Source organism: Chionomys nivalis, chromosome 24, assembly GCF_950005125.1.
Source record: "Chionomys nivalis chromosome 24, mChiNiv1.1, whole genome shotgun sequence".
Taxonomy (NCBI): domain Eukaryota; kingdom Metazoa; phylum Chordata; class Mammalia; order Rodentia; family Cricetidae; genus Chionomys; species Chionomys nivalis.
The window spans coordinates 21,210,464-21,231,588 of record NC_080109.1 but is presented as its reverse complement, the minus strand read 5'-3'; the positions used below and the strand labels follow the sequence as shown (position 1 = coordinate 21,231,588).

The window sequence follows — 21,125 nt, the reverse complement described above, 5'->3', positions numbered from 1 at the left end:
CAAAGTTGCTGCAAGATTAATTGTGAGCAAGACTGTTTCTCGTTAGGGTTGAGGGGTCCAAGAACACATTTGAAAGATGTGAGAATCACCCTCCTCTTCCTTTCTTTGTGATGTTGATGACAATTTTGTTCTCTTTAAAAAGAACCAAGTTGGTCTTCCAGCATAGCAGTCAGACTTGCCTTTGTTTCTGGAATTAGGGAATTTTTAAAATATTTATTACACATTAAGTATTTATATGTTTAAGATTTAAAAAATAAAATGAATTCCTTTGTTCTGAACCCTGCATAAGAAATGTAGAACTGTTAGTATGCCCTTTTTACACGTTAAAGAGCATCACATATTTTTAAAGTTTTCTCTTCTGTTTACTGTTTATTTTTGTGGAGTAGGCTGCTCAGCTTGGGAAGTTTTTTGAGTTCTTTGTCTGCTTTTTTTTTCTGTGAATTCTTTCTGGATGGGTACCTCTGCATACCGTCATCTTGTATTTCAGAGAAGGGCCCTAGGTTTGGACCTCAGGTCTTAGCACTCCTCTTTCCAAGAACCACGTCCTGGCCTGAGACCTGGCACTCACTGTACAGGCACAGGTGTGGAGACTTGAAGGCTCAAGGGCTGGCATGTGACGTGCTGCCTAGCTGTCCCTTCTGCACTAATGTGACTCTGGGAGGGCTTACTATTTTCTGCTTCTCTAGAGATTTTCCATGTTAGGTGAGTTTTCTCAGATGCTTCAACGTGAATTCTCCTTTTGATGCATTTCTAAATGCGGAAAAGGGATAATGAGCACTACAGCCCACAGCAGTTTGCCATCAGCTCTAAATCTATGCAAACTGTTGTAATGGGCTTTGAATAACGGTACAATATCTGTCGGTCTTGAGTTTATCTGAAACATACTCACAAAACTGAAAAACTCTGCTTCCAAGATATCTTGAGTTTCTGTTTAAAGTGAGAATCGGGCATTAATAAGATGTGTGGGTGCACACTTGTAGGCCAGAGGTTGAGATCCAGTGTCTTTTATTGCTTCTTACCCTCATTTTTGAGACAGGGTGTTTCAGTGAACCTGGACCTTGCTGTTTTGGCTAGACTGGCTGGCCAGTGACTACCAGTGATGGGGATAAGTGCTCAAGGTCACTTCTGGCCCCCCAAGTGTGTGCTGGGGAATCCACGTGCAGCCTCCCTCACACTTGAGCTTCACACTCACCCACTTAGGCTTCTCTCCCAGACATATTTTCAGTCTCTGTGATTATTTTGGAGAAAAATCCTGAAATTAAAGCTCTAATAAATTGTTATTTCCCTAATATGCTATGAAAAAAGGATGAAGAATTAAGAAAAACGCACAAAAGCAGTTTAAATTCCTTCTGTGACATATTTTCCACAAGGAAGAAAGCTCCTTGAAGACCTGTCTAGCTGCTTTTCATTATGATCTCCTCAAATCATGGAGGGGTGGAACCTCTCTATGTGGTGCTGCTTGGGTCCTGGAAGCACTGTTCTTTTCAAACTGCTCTAGGCTCAGCTGTAAAGAAAATGTTCTTCAAAGCTTTGTGAGTGGAAAATCTGCAGCAAGGACAAGCGCCTTTCCTACATCTCATCATCAGGGACAGATGTCACACACCCCAACAGTCACTCGAGATCTTGGTAATACCCTGTCACTGTCACATCACAGCTGATGGATGGAGCTCAGGGTTAAAGGGCCTGGCACAGAGGGAGGTGCAGGTGAGACCCCCTCTCCAAGGGCCACGGCACTTCACCCCTTCCCTGCTCATTTCCTCAAGGACCACGGCACTTCACCCCTTCCCTGCTCATTTCCTCAAGGACCACGGCACTTCACCCCTTCCCTGCTCATTTCCTCAAGGACGAGGAAAACTCATCTTGCCTCACTCCAGTGCTGTGGATGATAAGGAACAAATGCATCAGGTCCTCACAGGCAAGCACTGGGAATTCTAAACAGAAAAGGCTTAAAATACACAGAGCTCATCTCACCTTTATTAAAAGTCATTTCAGTATCCTTGAAACAGATGAAAACCCAAAAAGGCTGTCAATGCTACACACAGATTTAAGAGATGTAGCTTTAAGAGATGGTCATCACAAAGACTGCTCATGGTTCTTATGGAAATAAGGGGACTTCCACCCTTCTAAACCAGCTAGGAATGAGTGCTGAGGCTGTGGGACCCAGCGTCCTCAGGGCTAGTTTGAGTATCAGAGGATGAGCCTCTCAATGACATACACAGGTCAGATTTTACTTATGGCCTTGTACAGAATCGAGGCACAAACTATTTTCATTCATGCATACACTTACAAAAACATGATGGGATTTTAATTTAAAGTTCCAAAATCAAACATCAAATGTTATAGTAATTTCATTGACACAGTGATTTCAAATATTTACCAGAAACTTTCTGGAATAATTCGCTAAGAACAGTGGCTGATAGGTTGGATCACACCAGTGGCCCATGATGGGATATCTTTAACCACACTCTCACAGGGATCTAGGACTTCCTGGTCCCTCCTTTTCTACGAAACAGCCTCAAGATGCTCAGATACCCCAGTCTGTGAGCCAAAGTTGTCTAGTCAGAGAACATATTAGTCACTCTTGATATTCATGTTATATCCAACACAGGCTAAACATCTTTCTGAAAGTCTCAGGGCTACAAAGACAAACAGAACAAGAGGAAAGCAGTCTCACTCCTGTCAGCAACCCAAAAATGTCTCCAGAGATGATATGGGACACTATGCAGAACAGTTTCATCCCTCCCTGTGCTAAGCTAGGATGATCCATTATGGGCATGGCCCATGAGGCCTCAGAATGTCCTGTGACTGAGAAGTATCCCCAGCTTCCCATGCTTCCTCTTCCTCTGACACCTAATAAAAGAACACGCTAACATTTACTACACCACAGGTAAGATCCTTGGACTGAGAAATGACTCAACTAGTTTCATATATATATACACACACATATATATACATATATATACATACATATACATACATATATATACACACACACTAAAACATTTGATGTTTGATTTTGAAACTTTAAATTAAAATCCCATCATGTTTTTGTAAGTGTACGCATGAATAAAATAATTTGTACCTCGATTCTGTACAAAGCCATAAAACATATATATGTGTGTGTACGTATGTATATATATATGTGTGTATATATGTGTGTATTAATTTAATTAAAGATTGCCTCTGGGCCAGTGTTGCCGATGCCCAAGCTCTTATCACACTGTGGGTCAGTGGTGGCTGAGGGACTAGTTCTAGAATTATCTCTGGATAAAAGGCTAGTGGCAGACAAAGAGCTGAACTCAGTTTGGTCAATGTTTGGCTGGAGGCTGCAGCTGATAGGAAGGTCAGTGTCTATGGCTGAGTCCACCACAATGGGTGGCCAAAGAAGGTGTGTATGCAGAGAAGGTGTGTGTGCAGAGAAGGTGTGTGCACAGCTGGAGCCATCATTTCAGTCCTCTCCTTTCACAGTCGGCTCAGTGTTTACACATGCGCAAAGAGACCTGGGTTTAGAAAGTGGATCAGAGCAGCATGTAACTTTCTCACACATATTACTCAGTGGATATTGGTGGATTTGATTTGAAAGATGAGCACTAAATCCCTTTTCAGGGTTTTATATTGCATGGTTTTAAAACTTTCATATGTATGTATCACTCAAAATAAACATTTAAATTACATTCTTTAAAGCAGATTGGTCTTGAGCTGAGGTCCTAATGCATTTTCGGGGTTTACTGAAGACACAATGATGTTAACTCGCTCCTCTTGTGACTATCTTGTTGGAAGCTACAGCACGTAATGAGAGCTGTCAAGTCCCAAGATCAATGAAACTCGTGCCCTGGGGATTCCACAGGAATAGCATTGATCTGGTTAAAGCTCACCAGTCAGAGATGGGCTGTAATATATTGCAAAGAAGGGCTCTAGAGGATAAGCGGCCAAGTCCAAGACACCTACCTGACAAAAAATTCAATCAGCTCCTAGCACAAATTGCCTGCCCTGCTCTGCGTTCTTTCATGCAGGAGGCTGCTTCCAATTAAAGTGCGCAAATTAATTTTTATCACTTCCAAATTAGTTTCAGAATTTGTGTAAGGCTGTTTCAGATGAAAGCACCTGTCCCTCATGTCTTTGCAAGTCTGTTATCTAGCCAGGGACCTATTGTAAATCTCCAGGATAATTTCCCATGCTCAATGCCACACGAAAGAATAACAATAGCATCATGAGTATAAAAAGCATTAATGAACAGGACCATCCGACTAGTATGAGCAGGTAGCCTTTATAGTCTGGAATTCTGTATCATAATCTGTTTGCAAATTTCTATTGTCTTTGTGACACAGCCATTGAAATAAAGGAAAAAGAGACAGCATGAGACTTCTGAGATGTCTAAATCAGTTACGACAATTTATTTGACATAACTTGACATAACGAAACTAACCTTTCTATAGCTGCCTAAAAATCTACAAACATTACTTATTTTTCTTTGTAGAATAAAGGCATCCAGTATTATGTAGTGCTGACAGTACAAAAGAAACAAGTATATTAAGGCCCTTTGACCTCATGGTTAGATTCCAGCGATACTCACATAAAATCAGACACAAATCCTCATTCCAGGCTGCTGGTTTGATGAACAAGTCTGGTTTGGTCTCTACACCGTACAGAATGATTCAATGTCTATGGTAGGCTAATTCCCAGATTATAGCAGCTACTGGGCAACAGTGTCCCAGGTTGGGGTCTCCTTCAGGTCTAGATTATTCTATACACCCTCCAAACCCAAGGGCATACATTATACCATACACTGTCACCAGTGTAGCATAGGTGCCCTATAGGTATTGCACAGCAATGATTTAGAGACAGAAAACGTGTACAACCTGGTCCTCTGCCTTCTTGGTAGCTAGACTAGGTTAGGGTGGACGGCATTTTCACACCGTCAGTTTTGGGTGACAATGACTGCGTGTCTAGGGCAGTGCTACAGCTGTCACAGGCACGGCAGTCTATGTGATGAGTGCTGTGGCTGCCTTTAAAAACACAGATGGACTCAGTTGCTTGAGCCAGGCATAGATATTTTGTGGAGACAGACTGTTGTAGAGAAGGGCATAAAACTATCAAATTGATCAAATATTAAATATTATTACCTATTTAAGGATTTTATTCTTGTGGTTATCCATTTGGCAAAAAGCAGAAAGTTTTTTGTTTTTGTTTCCTTCCTTAAACACAACTCATGAGTCCACAGGCAGAATGTGAAGCCTGGGTATGTATCCATGTACTGATGGTGGTAATACTACTTGACAGAGCTACCGAGTCATGGAAACACTCAGTGTGCTTACTCACTCAAGGGGCAGGACTTCCTCCCAGAGGCTGGGGCTTCCTCTGTCTAGCGCACAACACAGGGACACAGCACTTCTCAGCTGCTCTATCCATACTGTATCTGCTCCTCCTGCTTTTTCTAGAAGAGCACACAGCCATGCCCACGTTTCATGTCAGATTGAGGACTGCAGAGTGTGCTTTATGGAAGTTTGTAGGTTCAAAGATGGCAAGGTTTTTGATTTTTTTAAAAAAAATCCATATATGGAAGCAACACTAAAAAATGTAGTGGCATTTCATTTTTATTTTAATAAATAAAGCTTGCCTGAAATTCAGGGAGTAAAACAGCCCCTCTGGTCAGCCTTATAGACCAGGCTGCAATACCACACACCTTTAATCCCAGTAGCCACACTAGTTTACCATAGAAACCAGGGGCTGCATGCCTTTAATCCCAGTGGTGAACACCTTTAGTTTTAGCCCTAGAGAGGATTATGGAACAAGAGAAGACAGCTCTCAAATGCAGTATCATTCTGAGATTCCTGGAGGCAGGATCACAATTTTGGACTGAGGTTGATGTAAGAATTGACTGTTTTGCTTTTTGGATCATCAGGTTGAATCCCAATTTCTCTCTCTGAGTTTTTATTAATTGTGCTTCAGAAAATTGCGATCCTGCCTCCAGGAATCTCAGAATGATACAGATTCCATAAAAATGAAGGGAAGAAAACAACAAAACTTGTTAAGTCTCGTGCTGTCGGAAAGAACCATCATTGGAAACACTTACTGCTATTGGGGTTGTCACCAATGATGTGGTGCCTTCCACTCCAATACCAGAGAAGCAAGGTGGCATCCCGAGATCCAGACACAATGTAGCAGTCCCCACCGATGTAGGATTCGGACCTGGCCAGGCATGTGACCACATCCCAGTGGCCAAACACAATCTGTGTCAGTTTCCCTGTGGCACAAAATGACATAATTTAGACTCATTGTCTTTATGGAAATAGACATCATTTTATTTTACTAATTTGTGAAAAGAAGCCACAGACTCTCAAATTTGCAAGAAATTCAAGTCCATTCACAGGTAACTTCTAAGGAAAGGTCTTATAAAATGAAACAATCGAGATTTTTCTCTTCAGAATTTGGGTCTGACAATGGACGGTTTTACTTTTTACCTTGGATTTGAATGTGGGGAGGGGCCAAAAGCATCACTGAGATATAAACTCAGGTCAGTGTGAGTTCAGGCAGTAGTTCATTTCTGAAGCAGAACTAACTGGTTAGCTTACAGTGTGGTCACTGAGCTGGCACAGCATGGACTCTACACTATCATGACTTCACATCAGAGAAGATACAGTCTTTGTGAATGCATGTGTGGTGTGTGTGTGTGTGTGTGTGTGTATGGGCATGTGTGTGCACCCATGAGTGGAGGCCAGAGGTTGGTATCAGAAGTTTTCCACAGTCATTTTCTGTCTTAGTTTGGAGACAGGGCCTCTCACTGAACCTAGAGCTTGCTAATTCAGTTAGACCACTGGTTAAGAGCCCAGGGATCCTCCTGTGTCCGCCCCCTCAGTGCTGGGATGATAGGTGAGTACAGGCTTATGTGTGGGTGCTGGAGTGAGAATTCAGGTCTTCAAGCCTCCACCATCTCTTGAACACTGAGAATAAACTTGCTGTGAAGATTACCAGTTTCTGTAGAGTAAACTCTGAAACTCTTATCCCAAAACCCGCAGATGAGAATGTAGCGATTATCTGCTGTGACCACAAAGCAGTGGGCATTGATCTGGATGCTCTGGTCCACAAGGTCTGTGATCTGCCGTTTGTTCACACCAGAATTATTTGCTAAAAATAAACATAAAAGAAAGAGTTTGGCATGTTCCTTCTGTTTCTATTGTGTGCAACAATTTGAGGAGTATTAGTATTAGTTCTTTGAAAGTCTTGTAGAATTCTGCGCTAAAACCATCTGGTCCTGGGCTTTTTTTTGGTTGGGAGACTTTTGATGACTGTTTCTATTTCTTTAGCAGTTATAGGTCTATTTAATTTGCTTATCTGGTCTTGATTTAATTACCCTGCTACCCAAACCACACAAAGACATTACCAAGAAAGAGAATTACAGACCAATCACACTCATAACCATCGATGCAAAAAATTCAATAAAATACCAGCAAACAAAATCCAAGAACACATCAGAAAAACCATCCATCATGGTCAAGTTGACTTCATTCCAAAGATGCAGGGATGGTTCAACATATAAAAATCTGTCAATGTAATTCACAATATAAACAAACTGTAAAAAATATGATCATCTCATTAAATGCTGAAAAAGCCTTCGACAAAATACAACACCCCTTTAAAATAAAGGTCTTGGAGAGATCAGGGATACAAGGAACATACCTAATCATAATAAAGGCAACATACAGCAAGCCAACAGCCAACATCAAACTAAATGGAGAGAAACTTAAAGTGTTCCCACTGAAATCAGGAACAAGACAAGGTTGTCATCTCTCTCCATATCTATTCAATATAGTTCTTGAGGTCCTAGCTAGAACAATAAGACAACAAAAGGAGATCAAGGGCATATAAATCGGAAAAGAAGTAGTCAGACTTTCACTATTTGCTGATGATATGGTAGCTTATAAAAGTGACCCCAAAAATTCTACCAAGGAACTTCTAAAACTCATAAACACTTGCAGTAATGTAGCAGGATACAAGATAAACTCAAAAAAATCAGTAGGCCTCTTTTACACAGATAACAAATTGGCTGAGAAAGAAATCAGAGAAACATCACCCTTCACAATAGCCACAAATCACATAAAATATCTGGGAGTAACTCTAACTAAACAAGTGAAGACAGTATGACAAGAACTTTAAATCTTTGAAGAAATAAATTGAAGAAGACACCATAAAATGGAAAGATCTCCCATGCTCTTGGGTAGGTAGAATTAACATAGTAAAAACAATAATGTTACCAAAAGCAATCTACAGATTCAATGCAATGCCCATCAAAATCCCAGCAAAATTCTTCACAGACCTCAAAAGAATAATATTTAACTTCACATGAAAAAGCAAAAAACCCAGTATAGCCAAAACAATCCTGTACAATAAAGGACCTTCTGGAGGCATCACAATTCTTGACTTCAAACTCTACTACAGAGCTACAGTACTGAAAACAGCCTGGTATTGGCGTAAAAACAGACAGGAGGACCAATGGAACCAAATCAAAATCCCAGATATCAATCCACACACCTATAAACACCTGATTTTTGACAAAGAAGCAAAAAATATAGCCAGACGGTGGTGGCACACGCCTTTAATCCCAGCACTTGGGAGGCAGAGGCAGGCGGGTCTCTGTGAGTTCGAGACCAGCCTGGTCTACAAGAGCTAGTTCCAGGACAGGCTCCAAAACCACAGAGAAACCCTGTCTCGAAATATATATATATGAAGAAAAGAAAGCATATTCAACAAATGCTGCTGGCATAACTGGATATCAACATGTAGAAGAATGAAAATGGATCCATATCTATTGTCATGTATAAAACTCAAGTACAAATGGATTAAAGAGCTCAACAGAAAGCCAGCCACACTGAACCTCATAAAAGAGAAAGTGAGAAGTACACTTGAATGCATTAACACAGGAGACCATTTCCTAAATATAACTCCAGTAGCACAGACACTGAGAGAAACAATAAATGGGACCTCCTGAAATTGAGAAGCTTCTGTAAAGCAAAGGACACGGTCAACAAGACAAAACAGTAGCCTACAGAATGGGAAAAGATCTTCACTAACCCCACGTCAGACAGAGGTCTGATCTCCAAAATATACAAAGAACTCCAGAAATTGGTAATCAAAAGAACAAATAATCCAATAAAAAATGGGGTTCAAACCTAAACAAAGAACTCTCAACAGAGGAATCTAAAATGGCTGAAAGACATTTAAGGAGGGCTGGAGAGATGGCTCAGTGGTTAAGAGCACTGGCTGCTCTTCCAGAGGTCTGAGTTCAATTCCCAGCAACCACAAGGTGGCTCACAACTAATGAGATCTGGCATCCTCCACTGGTGTGTGGGCATACATGGAGGCAGAATGTTGTATACATAAATAAATCTTTTAAAAAAAGACACTTAAGGAAATGCTCAACATTCTTAGTCATCAGAGAAATGCAAATCAAAACACCTCTGAGATTCCATCTTACACCTGTCAGAATGGCCAAGATCAAAAACACTGATGATGACTTATGCTGGAGAGGATGTGGGGTAAAGGGAGCACTCCTGCATTGCTGGTGGGAATGCAAACTGGTACAGCCCCTTTGGAAATCAGTATGGTGATTTCTCAGAAAATTAGGAAACAACCTACCTCAAGACCCAGCAACACCACTTTTGGGTATATATCCAAATAACGCTCAATCGTGCCACAAGGACATGTGCTCATCTATGTTCATAGCAGCTTTTTTTTTTTTTTTTTGTCATAGCCAGAACTTGGAAACAATCTAAATGCCCCTTGACCAAAGAATGGATAAGGAAAATGCAGTACATTTACACAATGGAGTACTACACAGCAGAAAAACATAATAGCATATTGAAATTTGCAGGCAAATGGATGGATCTAGAAAACATCATATTAAGTGAGGTAACCCAGACCCAGAAAGACAAATATCATATGTACTCACTCATAAGTGGCTTTCAGACATAAATCAAAGACAAACTAGCCTACAAATCACAATCCCAGAGAACCTAGACAACAATGAGGACCCTAATAGAGACATACATGAATCTGATCTTCGTGGGAAGTAGAAAAAGACAAGATCTCCTGAGTAAATTGGGAGCACGGAGACCATGGGAGAGGGTAGAAGGGGAGGGGAGAGGAGAAAAATGTATAGTTCAATAAATCAATTTAAAAATAAAAAGATTAAAAATAAATAAATTACATGCTGACTCCCCACAAAGGAGGAGGAGGAGGAAGAGGAGGAGGAAGAGGAGGAGGAGGAGGAGGAGGAGGAGGAGGAGGAAGAGGAAGAAGAAGAAGAAGAAGAAGAAGAAGAAGAAGAAGAAGAAGAAGAAGAAGAAGAAGAAGAAGAAGAAGAATTATTTGAAGGTAGATTCCAAAAAGTTTCATCATGCATACCCTCAGGGAAGGAAAACAAGTCTGTGCTTCACTGATGTAGAAATGGACCTTCTTTGTGTGTGTGTGTGTGTGTGTTGTGTGATCAGGAGTTTTTGTTGTTGTTTTCTTTTTCCTTATTTCTTTCTTTCTTTCTTCTTCTTCTTCTTCTTCTTCTTCTTATTATTATTATTATTATTATTATTATTATTATTATTATTATTGGTTTTCCAAGACAGAGTTTTTCTATGTATCTCTGGTTGTCCTAGAACTCACTCTGTAGACCAGGCTGGCCTTGAACTCACAGATCTCCACCTGCCTCTGTTTCCCTGAGAGGTGGGATTAAAGGCTTGCACCACCACCTCCCTGCTAGAAATGGACTTTCAATGGTGCAAAATTGTTAAGATTTAGACTTTTTCCTCAAGGAATATACATTTCTTTAGTAACAATGATTATTCACAAGCTATATCATATACTTAAAAACTATGTCAGCAAACTCAGCTTTTCCATCAACAAATGAGAACAGATAAGGGATCCAAGATAGTAATTTAAAACATATAAAAGTATTTAGATGCTTTTGGTTTTATACATGCACGATATGCTTCAGTTCATTAGTGTCCAGTAAGAACTAGGTGGAGGCAAACCTTGTACACAATCAAAAAGTATCTTAATCTTTGCTCCATCTGTCACTTGCCCACGGCACATTTCAGTCCACACGAAAAGCTGGCAGAGAGCTGCTGGTGTGATGTGGGAAGCCCACAGGGAGCTTCAGGTCAGCAGCTTTAAAGACCTGGGTTGTCAACACACACAAGGCCTTTGCAGCATGGCTGGCAGGGGAGGAGACCAATAAAAGAGATGGGAAAGCGATGGGGGAGAGAGACAGGCAAAGAGTCAGTGTGCAGCCCTGGGAGTAAATGTGAATACAGCCCAGGACTCAGAGACATCCATGATTTCCCCAGTGCCTGTCTGGATGCTAGTCTGTCCCCTAAGCTGCGCCATCCTTTCAGGCAAAATCCCTTCCTGAATTCTTAAACAGGAAGTGCAGATGTGGAAGGTCACCACCACTAGGCTCTAATGCCAATCAAATCACTGAGCTTCTATATGTAGATGTCCACTAAAGCTGGCAAAGTAACTGAGATAACTGCTTGGTTAGGGTAAGGAGGAAGAGAGAATTGACATTTACAAACATAGGTTTCTAAAGTAAGCCGGAAGTCCTAGGCAGAACTGGTGTCTGGTCATTGAGAGCAGAGTCAGTAACTGTCCCATGGTCACACACTAGCTACCCATTTCATTGTCAGTGTCTGGAAGACAGACAAGCAGCAAGGACAGACTAAGGAACTGTCTTAGTCCAAAAGCTTGCATCTTTGCAAGGCTGTCTTGTTGGGTGTGAGAATAAGAAGAAGCCAAGACCCGCCTGTCAGAACAAAATGAAAGCTAAACCAACGGAAGAACAGAATACCACTGATTATACATAACTTAGCAACTTTTAAAAGCATTTCGAGGTTTCTTTCAGTTTAATTTTATAAATAAACCCACAAACCAGGAGAACAGACATCACTACAAACCACTGCACAGATATAAAAACAAGGGGCAAGCCATGTCTATGGGCCACACAACTGTAAATGGTTGTAGCTCAGGAGTTTGCAATTCAGGAGCCTTTACTTTAAAAAGAAAAACAAGTTTAGCCCCATCAACTAGAAAGTTTTTTAGAAGGTGCTTTTCAGTATTAATTTCCCTTAGCAATTTCTTTACCTTAAATAATTTAAGGTTGTTAAGAATATCTGAGGCTCAAACACCGGACAATGTGTAATTATTTGCCTTTTGCTATTCAACTTACATATCTCCTAAAACATCAAGAAAATGGCATAAAGAGTTGGTTTAATAGCAAAGCATTCTTGGATTGCATGCAGAGGCTAGCAAAGCCCTTTGACAATTAGCTGTCATTGTCATGTTGACGTTGTAATGTATCACTCAGCTGTATTTTGAGACAAACAACCAGGTGAGAATGTGCAGACAGATGAGATTTTAAAATGCGTCTTTGTTAGCTGCCGTGGATTCAGTGAGCAATGACTGCCCTAGGCTTAGGCATTTGAACCCTTGGCCCCCATTTGGTAGCGCTTCTTGTGAAGGCTGTGGGACCCCTAGAACCCTTGCTGTAGGACGCACATCACTGGGGTCTGGCTTTGAGAAGTTAGGTTTCACCTCACCTCCGGTTCACTCTCTTTGCTTTGTCTTTGGTCAAGGATGTGATCTCTTAGCTTCCCAGTCATGAGGGACTCTCCCTCTGGGAACCACAAGCCAAAACAAACTTTTCCCTAGGCTGCTTTTGGTCATGAGTTTCATCACAGACATAGAAAACAACAAATTTATTAGCATACCAATTAATGGGTCCATCTCGATAGGAAGATGATGTGCTTGATCCAAGGAGTATCCTGGGGCTCCTCTGAGGCCTAAGGAAGTGAGTATAGAGAGCTGCCATGAGATTACCTGAAAAGAAGCCTTTCCAAACAAGGGTGTTTTATGATGCCACATAAAATGTGCATTTGTTTAAAATTTGTGCTGACTCGGTCCCATCATGTGACCTCATTGAGTCCTAAAAAGTCACCACAGCAGGAACTTGAGGTTTTCCTTGAGATGTGTTAAGAAAAGTGATAAACTGGACGAGAGAGTATCACAACATTTCTTACAATGCAACCAGTGGGCCTGAAATACAAGACAAGGCTGAGCTTCCATGGAATGGGGCCAGGTAGGCGCTGCGGCTCTCGTATAAGGGGCCTTTCCCAATAAAGTAATTAGTCAATCCATGTTATAAGTTGAGTCTCACCTAAAACTTTCATCCCACTTAAGTTACTTTTGGGACTGACATCTGGAGTCTGAGTTCATTTGTCATATTTTTACATATGGTTATAAAGTAACTATACATAATATTCTTGAACAATTTAATAATTTAGACCTTTATAGTTTTTTTTCTCTTAATGAAAAACATTCCTAGGGGCCAAGGCCCCATGAACAATGAAGTCTTCTTTTCCCATAAGATGTCTGCTGTACACTCCTGGGCAAGCAGAAGCTGTGCTACCCCCTGTTGATAATATCACCAATAACCACAAACCAGAGCCAGGCACATATAAACTCATGGAAGTGAAGTGTGGTATAAATCACTGCCCTTTTCAGAGTGAGGTTAACATCAGTGGAATTGAAAGATCCAGGTTAAATCAGCAGGGCTCATCTTTTCAGTCCTGGAGACAGTGGAAGTCCTGAGGCTTTGCAGGAAGCCCTAAGTGGTGAACTGGGCCAACTAAATCATTTGGTCACATCCATGTCTGCCCTGGTTAAACAAGGATCAGTGTGTCTAAATGTCTGCGATGACATTATATCACTTCAAGATGTGCTGGCTGGAGCCCTCATGGTTGAATGTGGAGCAAACACATGTGAAATCACTGGACAATTTCAGAGTTTTCATTTTCTCACAGACAAGCTGCTCAAAGCTAGAGATGGTATCTGTCTTGTTTCCTGCTTATTTAAAGCCTAAGACTATTTGACACATAATGGGCATTGAAATATTTGCTAATGACAAATAAACTAATGCCATTGAAGGAGGATGGTTTAAAGTTATTGCCTACAAAATCCAGACAAATTTGCTCTGTTTGGAAGCTTGTTGGAATGCAGAGGAAGAACGGAGCCATGCCTAGGGCACGAGCATAGGGCTGTAGTTGTGGATAGACTGTGCTGCCAACCGGGCCTGACAGCACTCTGTCCTGCTGCTGTCTGTATGTAACGACGCCTTAGCTCTGGGGTGAGTGCTGAGGCCCACGTACCTACTGTGTTGTGCCACCTGTTCACAGCAAACAGTCTGCTGCAGGTCACTGTCACCACTGCAGGGATAGTCAGGTGGGGCAGGGTGTTGGCGGCCACGTGGGTCACAGGAGAATTGGATGGAAACTTCAGCACCATTATCACATCCTGCTGCATCTGATCTTTAAACATGAGCGGGCTCTGTGGAAGGAAACACTGTTGAGTAGAAAGGGGAGAGAAAGAAGGAAACAGAAAGATAACTTGGTTAGTTGAAGGTCTAGGTATAGGAGATGCAGACAGATAAGGCTAGCGTGAGCACAGCCATTTGAACTGTCTCCCTGGCCAGGGCACCCCAGAATAAAGCAGCTTTACCTGAAGAAGACACAGAGAAAAAGGGGGCAGGGTCTCTTAAGTCATTGAGGTAATACACTCTGCCGCTAAGAGTCAGCTCGTAGCCATGTTATCACATAGACAGTTAGCTCACAGACATAGCCACAAGATGAACATAATTGTTCAGGGAAGTAAAAAAAAAAATCAATTTGATGAGAAATTATTCAATCACTGGTTGATAATGTTAGCATGAAATATAAAGTGATTTGGCTGGTAACTGTCATCTTTGGGCTAACCTAGGGCCAGGATAAAAAGGACTAAAATACAACCACCAGTAGCCTGGTGCTCTGGCCAGTGTCTTCAGGTATCTGGACTCTATGCTGACCTGTTCAGAGCTTATGCTTTCTCTCTCTTATAGGTTCAGTTTGCTGATTTCTTGAGCTTTTCTTCTTAAACACCTAGTACTCGATAGCAGATGCTATAAGCACTACAGAGCACTATAAATTCTATTATACAAAAACATAAAATAAGAATGCTGGAAATAGACACCACTTGGTTTCTAGCCATGTTTGAGGATTGTCTCTATAGAGCGTGAGCGTAGAAAGCTCATTTTCTCTTAACAGCTCCATGCCAATTTGGCATCCAATAATTCCTTGTAGGAAGGTAATGAGTTCTAACTGGGCACTTCCCCAGGATAGTCGTCGTCGTCGTCATCATCATCATCATCACCATCTTCATAAAAACAGAGAAAAAGTAATATAGACTAGAACTCTCCCACCAAGTCATTTCAGAAGACAGACTCAGGAGACTCCTTAGGCAGTGTGGAGCTTGGCCCTCTAAGACCACATCTGGTCTGTACCATGGCTGAGAGTCATCTTGGAACAACCTGTGTTCCATGCAAATCTTTCTGTTTTGTTACACAGAATGACCAACTGCAATCAAAAGACACCCACTGTGGGGCTGGTCTGAGACTACATAGATGGCTGCTGTGGAGAGAAGGGTTAAAGCAAGCATGTAGATCTGCTTTCCCAGGTAGAGACTGCCTGCTTCTTGGGAGAATTGAGGACACACCGGACACTGTGTCTCACTGCCTAGTCATAGGAAATGTGAAGGGCTCAAAAACACATTAAGTAATTGAAGGAGCTAAGCATTTCTTCCATCAGAGAAACACTGGCTTACAGGCTTGCTGACGCCTACCCACTGCCATCCCATCTCAGAGTTCCTCACTGAAGAGCTTGTCTCCAAGATGGTGGATACACACAGATCATCTGAGAATTCATTTGTAACTGTTTCTGTCTCAAAACATCTGTACTTTCATTTTAAAAAAATAGTAAAAGATCACAGTTTAAAAAATATATTAGAAGAGGATAGGGAACCTGAAATGACCCTATCCTATAGCCATACTGATGAATATCTTGCATATCACCATAGAGCCTTCATCTAGCGATGGATGGAGATAGAGACAGAGACCCACACTGGAGCACTGGACTGAGCTCCCAAGGTCCTAATGAGGAGCAGAAGGAGGGAGAACATGAGCAAGGAAGTCAGGACCACGAGGGGTGCACCCACCCACTGAGACAGTGGGGCCGATCTATTGGGAGCTCACCAAGGCCAGCTGGACTGTGACTGAAAAAGCATGGGATAAAACCGGACTCTCTGAACATGGAGGACAATGAGAGCTGACGAGAGGCCAAGGACAATGGCACAGGGTTTTGATCCTACTTCATGTTCTGGCTTTGTGGGAGCCTAGCCAGTTTGGATGTTCACCTTCCTAGACCTGGATGGAGGGGGGAGGACCTTGGACTTTCCACAGGGCAGGGAACCCTGACTGCTCTTGGGACTGGAGAGGGAGGAGAAGAGGAGTGGGGAGAGGGGGAGAGGGGCGGGAGGAGGGGGAGGGAAATGAGAGGCAGGGAGGAGGCAGAAATTTTTTTTTCAATTAAAAAAAAATAAAAAATATATTAGAAGTATCTCAGCAAGTTTTTTTGCCTTCATTTAATTAAATAAAAAGTGGAATGTTTGCTATATGATGATAAACTGGAAAAGGATTGCATTGTTCTAAGAATGGACCTTTATATTTTAGAATATAAAATAAAGATTACATTTTTTTTCCTTGCATTCTGGGACTTATGGTCTAACATGGTCAGCTTTTGATGAAGCCAGCTAGCATCTACTGGGAGCTTACATCACAGGGGCTGGCCTAAGAGAGGTTCTGAAGCAGGCCTTAGATTGTCAGTGCAGGGATGCTCCAGATGCTGAAATGTCGGCACACAGCTGTTAAGTACTCAGCCACAGTCACTAGTTAGTGGTGGAAATGGTGTTTGGTTCATATCTGACTTTGGAGCTCTTATTTGTAACCAGCCTGTTTTGTTCCACAGTCACTTGGCAGGAGCTACAAATTGCCTTTAGAATCATTCACTTTTCTTAAAATGAACCACTCTTACTGACTTGTGTTTATACTGCGTGGTAATTTACAGATCTAATTTGATTTGGGGCCAATGTGCGTGTGCCTGTGTGTACACTAATAGGCTTAGGGAGAAGTAGATGCTGCCTTTGTGAGCCCAAGATTGGGCTCACTTACTAAGCAGGACTGAAGAGTAGAAATCACACTTCTTTCTAGCATGCCCTTGAGCTTCAGAGTCATCAGATAAATGGAAAAGCCTCTGAAAATATTACTGAAATACCATTTTATTTACTTTCTACCTGTGCTCATAGGAGAGGAAAATCCCTCCACAGGTTGATGCCTTACCAGGTGCATGGCTGAGCTCCGAGGAGGATGTGGCTCGATGAGCAACTGAGATGGCGTCTGTCCAAAATTCTGTATCTGTGCTTCCATGGCCTGCAGGGCAAGGAGGGTGACTGCCATAAGCAATATGTGTCAAAAGAGAGGTCAACACACTCTTCACAATGCAAGTGTAGCTCAAGTCAGCCATAAAAGGATCTAGAAAATTCTAGAAGTGCTGTTTTCTCAAGGTGCAGAATCCTTCAAGTGTTAGTATTTGGGGGACAAGCTTCACTTCTTCTAATCATGCTTCATTTAAGCACAGTACTGTTCTCATTACCAGACGCTGGGGTTAAATGTGGAAATGTTAACCTGTGCATCCACGCATGCAGTTAAAGACCAGAAAACACCTTCAATACTGGACACAACACAGGTACCTTAACAAAGTCCTTTGTAAGGAGGAATGTGTGGGGGTCTCTAATGAAATAAGCTTCTGGAATCTTCTTGGAGAAAGAGAATGAGACATAATGTCTACTACTGACATGAAATACAATTCAGAAAATTGTGCATTCCAGTCAACACAGAGGGCAATCTGAGGTCAGAACTCTAAGGCTTCAGTGTGGCAATCAAATAAAGCAAAACTTTCAATACAAAAGTACATCTCAGCTTGCTACTGTGTTTTAAGACAGATCCTGGGGATATTATTTATAAGGTATAAATTAGTTTCTCTCAGCTTCTCCCATGTAGACTAGAGAAAAGTCACTAAAAAGGAAAGAATTCTTTGGGTATCTTGAGCTATATACAGCATTTTATTAAAGCCTCTGCAGATAGGAATATTAAAACCGTATGGCTCCCATTAAAACTAATTTCCACCTCAAACTGTCTGAATCACACAATATAACACTGCATGCATGTGCACGCCTATGTGTCTGGATGTACAACTGTTTGTTCAGAGACTTAAGCATTTCTCCTAAACATAAATTTTATAGGTAAAATATTTCAACATATTAAATTAGACTAATAAGATTTTTTCCTGAGATATTGTGAATGTGTAATTTAAGTCAACAAGGAAAAGCACAATATTTACTACGATCATTACTTTGTTACCACGCTAGTTTCCCCCTACTATCATGTGCAATTTGGTGCACATAAAAGTGAAATACGAAACCCACTGCTGAGCGCTGGAAGGAATGCAGGTAAGCTGGTGGATGGCTCTTGACCCAACACTGCTACTGATCGCATCACTATCTACAATTCTCATTTATAAAGTACTTCAATTTAGCCATATGTCCTTCTACACTGCATTTCAAGAAAATGTTTATCAGTAAAAATGTGAACTTTCAAATTTATTAGCAATATTAAACACGAATGGATCATTATCCACCATATTTTAACAACTGCATAAAAGGGGCTTTGGTTCATTTATTTGCAGCGACAATGGGATGAATTATTAAATCTCCTTAAGTGCTGTCCAGTTTTAATGTAACATTTATTTTCATGACATCCATTCAAATGCAAAGTGTGACTATTCAGCTAAATTGTATTCAATAGGTACCACCACACAGTCTCTCCCCATTGCGAGATTTATGGCTATAAAAGAGGGAAAGAGACCGTTTCTAGTTGGCTTCACATTATTACAATAACTCTTGAGAATTGTTTGTAGAGTAAACAATAATTTCACTGTTAAAACAAATGTCCAATATCAGCTAGAGTCTTTCTAGCAATGGACACTGCGGTCTGTACTTTCACTCCTCCAAGAAAAAGGGCCTTCTGGGGGCGAGAAGACAGGGCTAAAGTCAACACTTCTGGCCTTCAGTCCCTGCCCCAGACACTTACTGCACAAAGAGCCAGCAAGCATCTCCCACTTACTTTAACTTTGTTTCACAAACAGAAGTATTAAAATTATACCAGAAAAACGTTAGGATGCTGGTATAATTTCCAGAAATTTCTTGTTTAGTGCTCTCTGGTGATTCCTGTGGCCTGAGGCAGAGCATTCAAATTCCACATTTCTCTTTTGGGATTGTGCTTTCTTCATTCCAGATGGTTTTGTGCGCCAAGGGACTGTATTCTAGAACTTATCTACTAGGTATCCTGTGCTCCTGTCTTGCGAGTATTCTTTCCCTTTTGAATTAGAAAACTTCAGCTCTTACTGATGTTAGGAAAGCAGTTCCACCTTCGGTCATTGAGACTCTGGTCAGGGAGCCTGCTGCCTCTCTTCCACCCCTCTGCGCCCGTTCTCACAGACAGGTAGTGGGACAGCAGACCAGCCTGCTGTGATGTGGGGCCCATCAAAAAGCTTAGGAATCTGATTAAGTCGCTGTCCTGAGACATCCTCCTCATGCAGGAGAAAGTCCTCTATTGATGCTGTCCCTCGGCTGGGACTCTACAGATCATCACCAGCTTCCCCCATACTCGCAGAGTACAGTTCCTCCCTCTGTTACAGAATTGAACACATGACTACCTGTCTGTTTGTTTACTCAGCTTGACTCTCTGCAGGTAAGGACTATGGCACAGTCTTCCAGTATTTGCTGACTATAAACGTGGGCACTAGAAAGGTATCTGGGCCAAGGGGGAAGTTGGTTCAGAAAATAAAAAGCACATGGACCCTTGGATAGGGACCACACAAGTGTGCATTACTTACAACAGTTCAGTGCCACTGCAGCAATGAGGCTGACAAATCTGAATGCTTAGTCAAGATCCACACTGCCCTCAGGAAGTCTGCCACCCCGGAAGGAAATCAGAAATGCACATAAATGCACATAATAGGGAGGACTGTGGTGGAGACAGGCCCAGACTGCATGTTTCACTTGCTTCATCCTCGCCTGGTTATTGCAGATGCTGGCATTTGTGAATGCTCTCTTAGTCTAGTCATTCTGAATGCTCAGGCGTATAAATTAGCAAGGTATATAAGTCTAAACTTTGGAAATGACTCTGTCGACCCAACTTCCTTTACTGAGGAGTGATCCAGTATCTGAAGATATTTGGAAATGAGTCAGCTAAGGCAGTTTCTTTCACTGAGAAGCTATTCACTATTAGAAGATGTACATATGAGAGTCAAATAACTCTAGTAACAATCCTGTATGAAACACAGCCGACACAGGTAACAAGTGCAGCACTTGAGATTTCTCAACAACTAAGTGGTTGCCAAGCTTTCGGTACAATTCCCTGGAGACACGGGCCCCACTTGAGGACCTCCAACCACCAAGCTCCACCTACACAACAGACTCAGCCCTCCAGACACAGGTGGTCAAGCTCCACCCTACCTCATAAAAAGCCCATGCTCACAACTTGAACCCACAATCCCTGAGCTCGAAATCCCAGCAGGACTTGAAACCCCACCATTTCCCCCTGGAAATCTCTGCCCTCAAGAAACCCTACATAAGCCTGCCTCTCTCTCACTTCTTTGCTGCTTCTCCCCAAGCAGAGGCGCCACCCTCCTGTGTCTTTCCCAAAAGATCTGGTGTCACTTTGTGCTATTCCTTGGCTCCTGATAGGACACCCTTCCCCTCAAAGCTGTAATACTTGCACTGGGGAAACTTTTTCCCTCAGAGCTGCGACACTTACACATGACCCTTGGTGGACAATCTTTGGCTGGTGACAAGAAAACACGGGTTGGCTTATTCTTAGGAAGCTGTACTGCTTATTAGGCTTATGATCTCTAAATTGGAATCATGGGCTTTTCAACTACATTAACTATTGTGTATGCACAGATATGTGTGGGCCACATTCACAGTGACATACCTGCCGGTATCAGATAATAACTTGAGATAATCAGTTCTCTCTTTCCACCGTGTGGAACCTGGGTATCGGGCTCAGTGGCTAGCACCTTTACCTGGTGAAGGTCTTCTCTTTATCAAGACAGAAGCCTTAGGGATGGAATTGGAAATTTCTTTATCTTGATCTT

At 41.8% G+C, this 21,125-nt stretch overlaps 1 protein-coding gene across 2 annotated transcripts in view; it reads right to left on the bottom strand.

Annotated features, from left to right (window-relative positions):
* Positions 1–21,125, bottom strand: part of Nbea (neurobeachin) — a 487,335-nt gene that overhangs the window by 9,447 nt on the left and 456,763 nt on the right. For both annotated transcript variants that reach the window (XM_057757235.1, XM_057757236.1), the window contains exons 49-53: positions 17,249–17,338; positions 14,193–14,385; positions 12,756–12,827; positions 6,970–7,125; positions 6,074–6,244 (exon numbers count right to left, since the gene is read on the bottom strand). In XM_057757235.1, the coding sequence (XP_057613218.1) occupies positions 6,074–6,244; positions 6,970–7,125; positions 12,756–12,827; positions 14,193–14,385; positions 17,249–17,338 (682 nt within the window). The remainder of the gene's footprint in view (positions 1–6,073; positions 6,245–6,969; positions 7,126–12,755; positions 12,828–14,192; positions 14,386–17,248; positions 17,339–21,125) is intronic.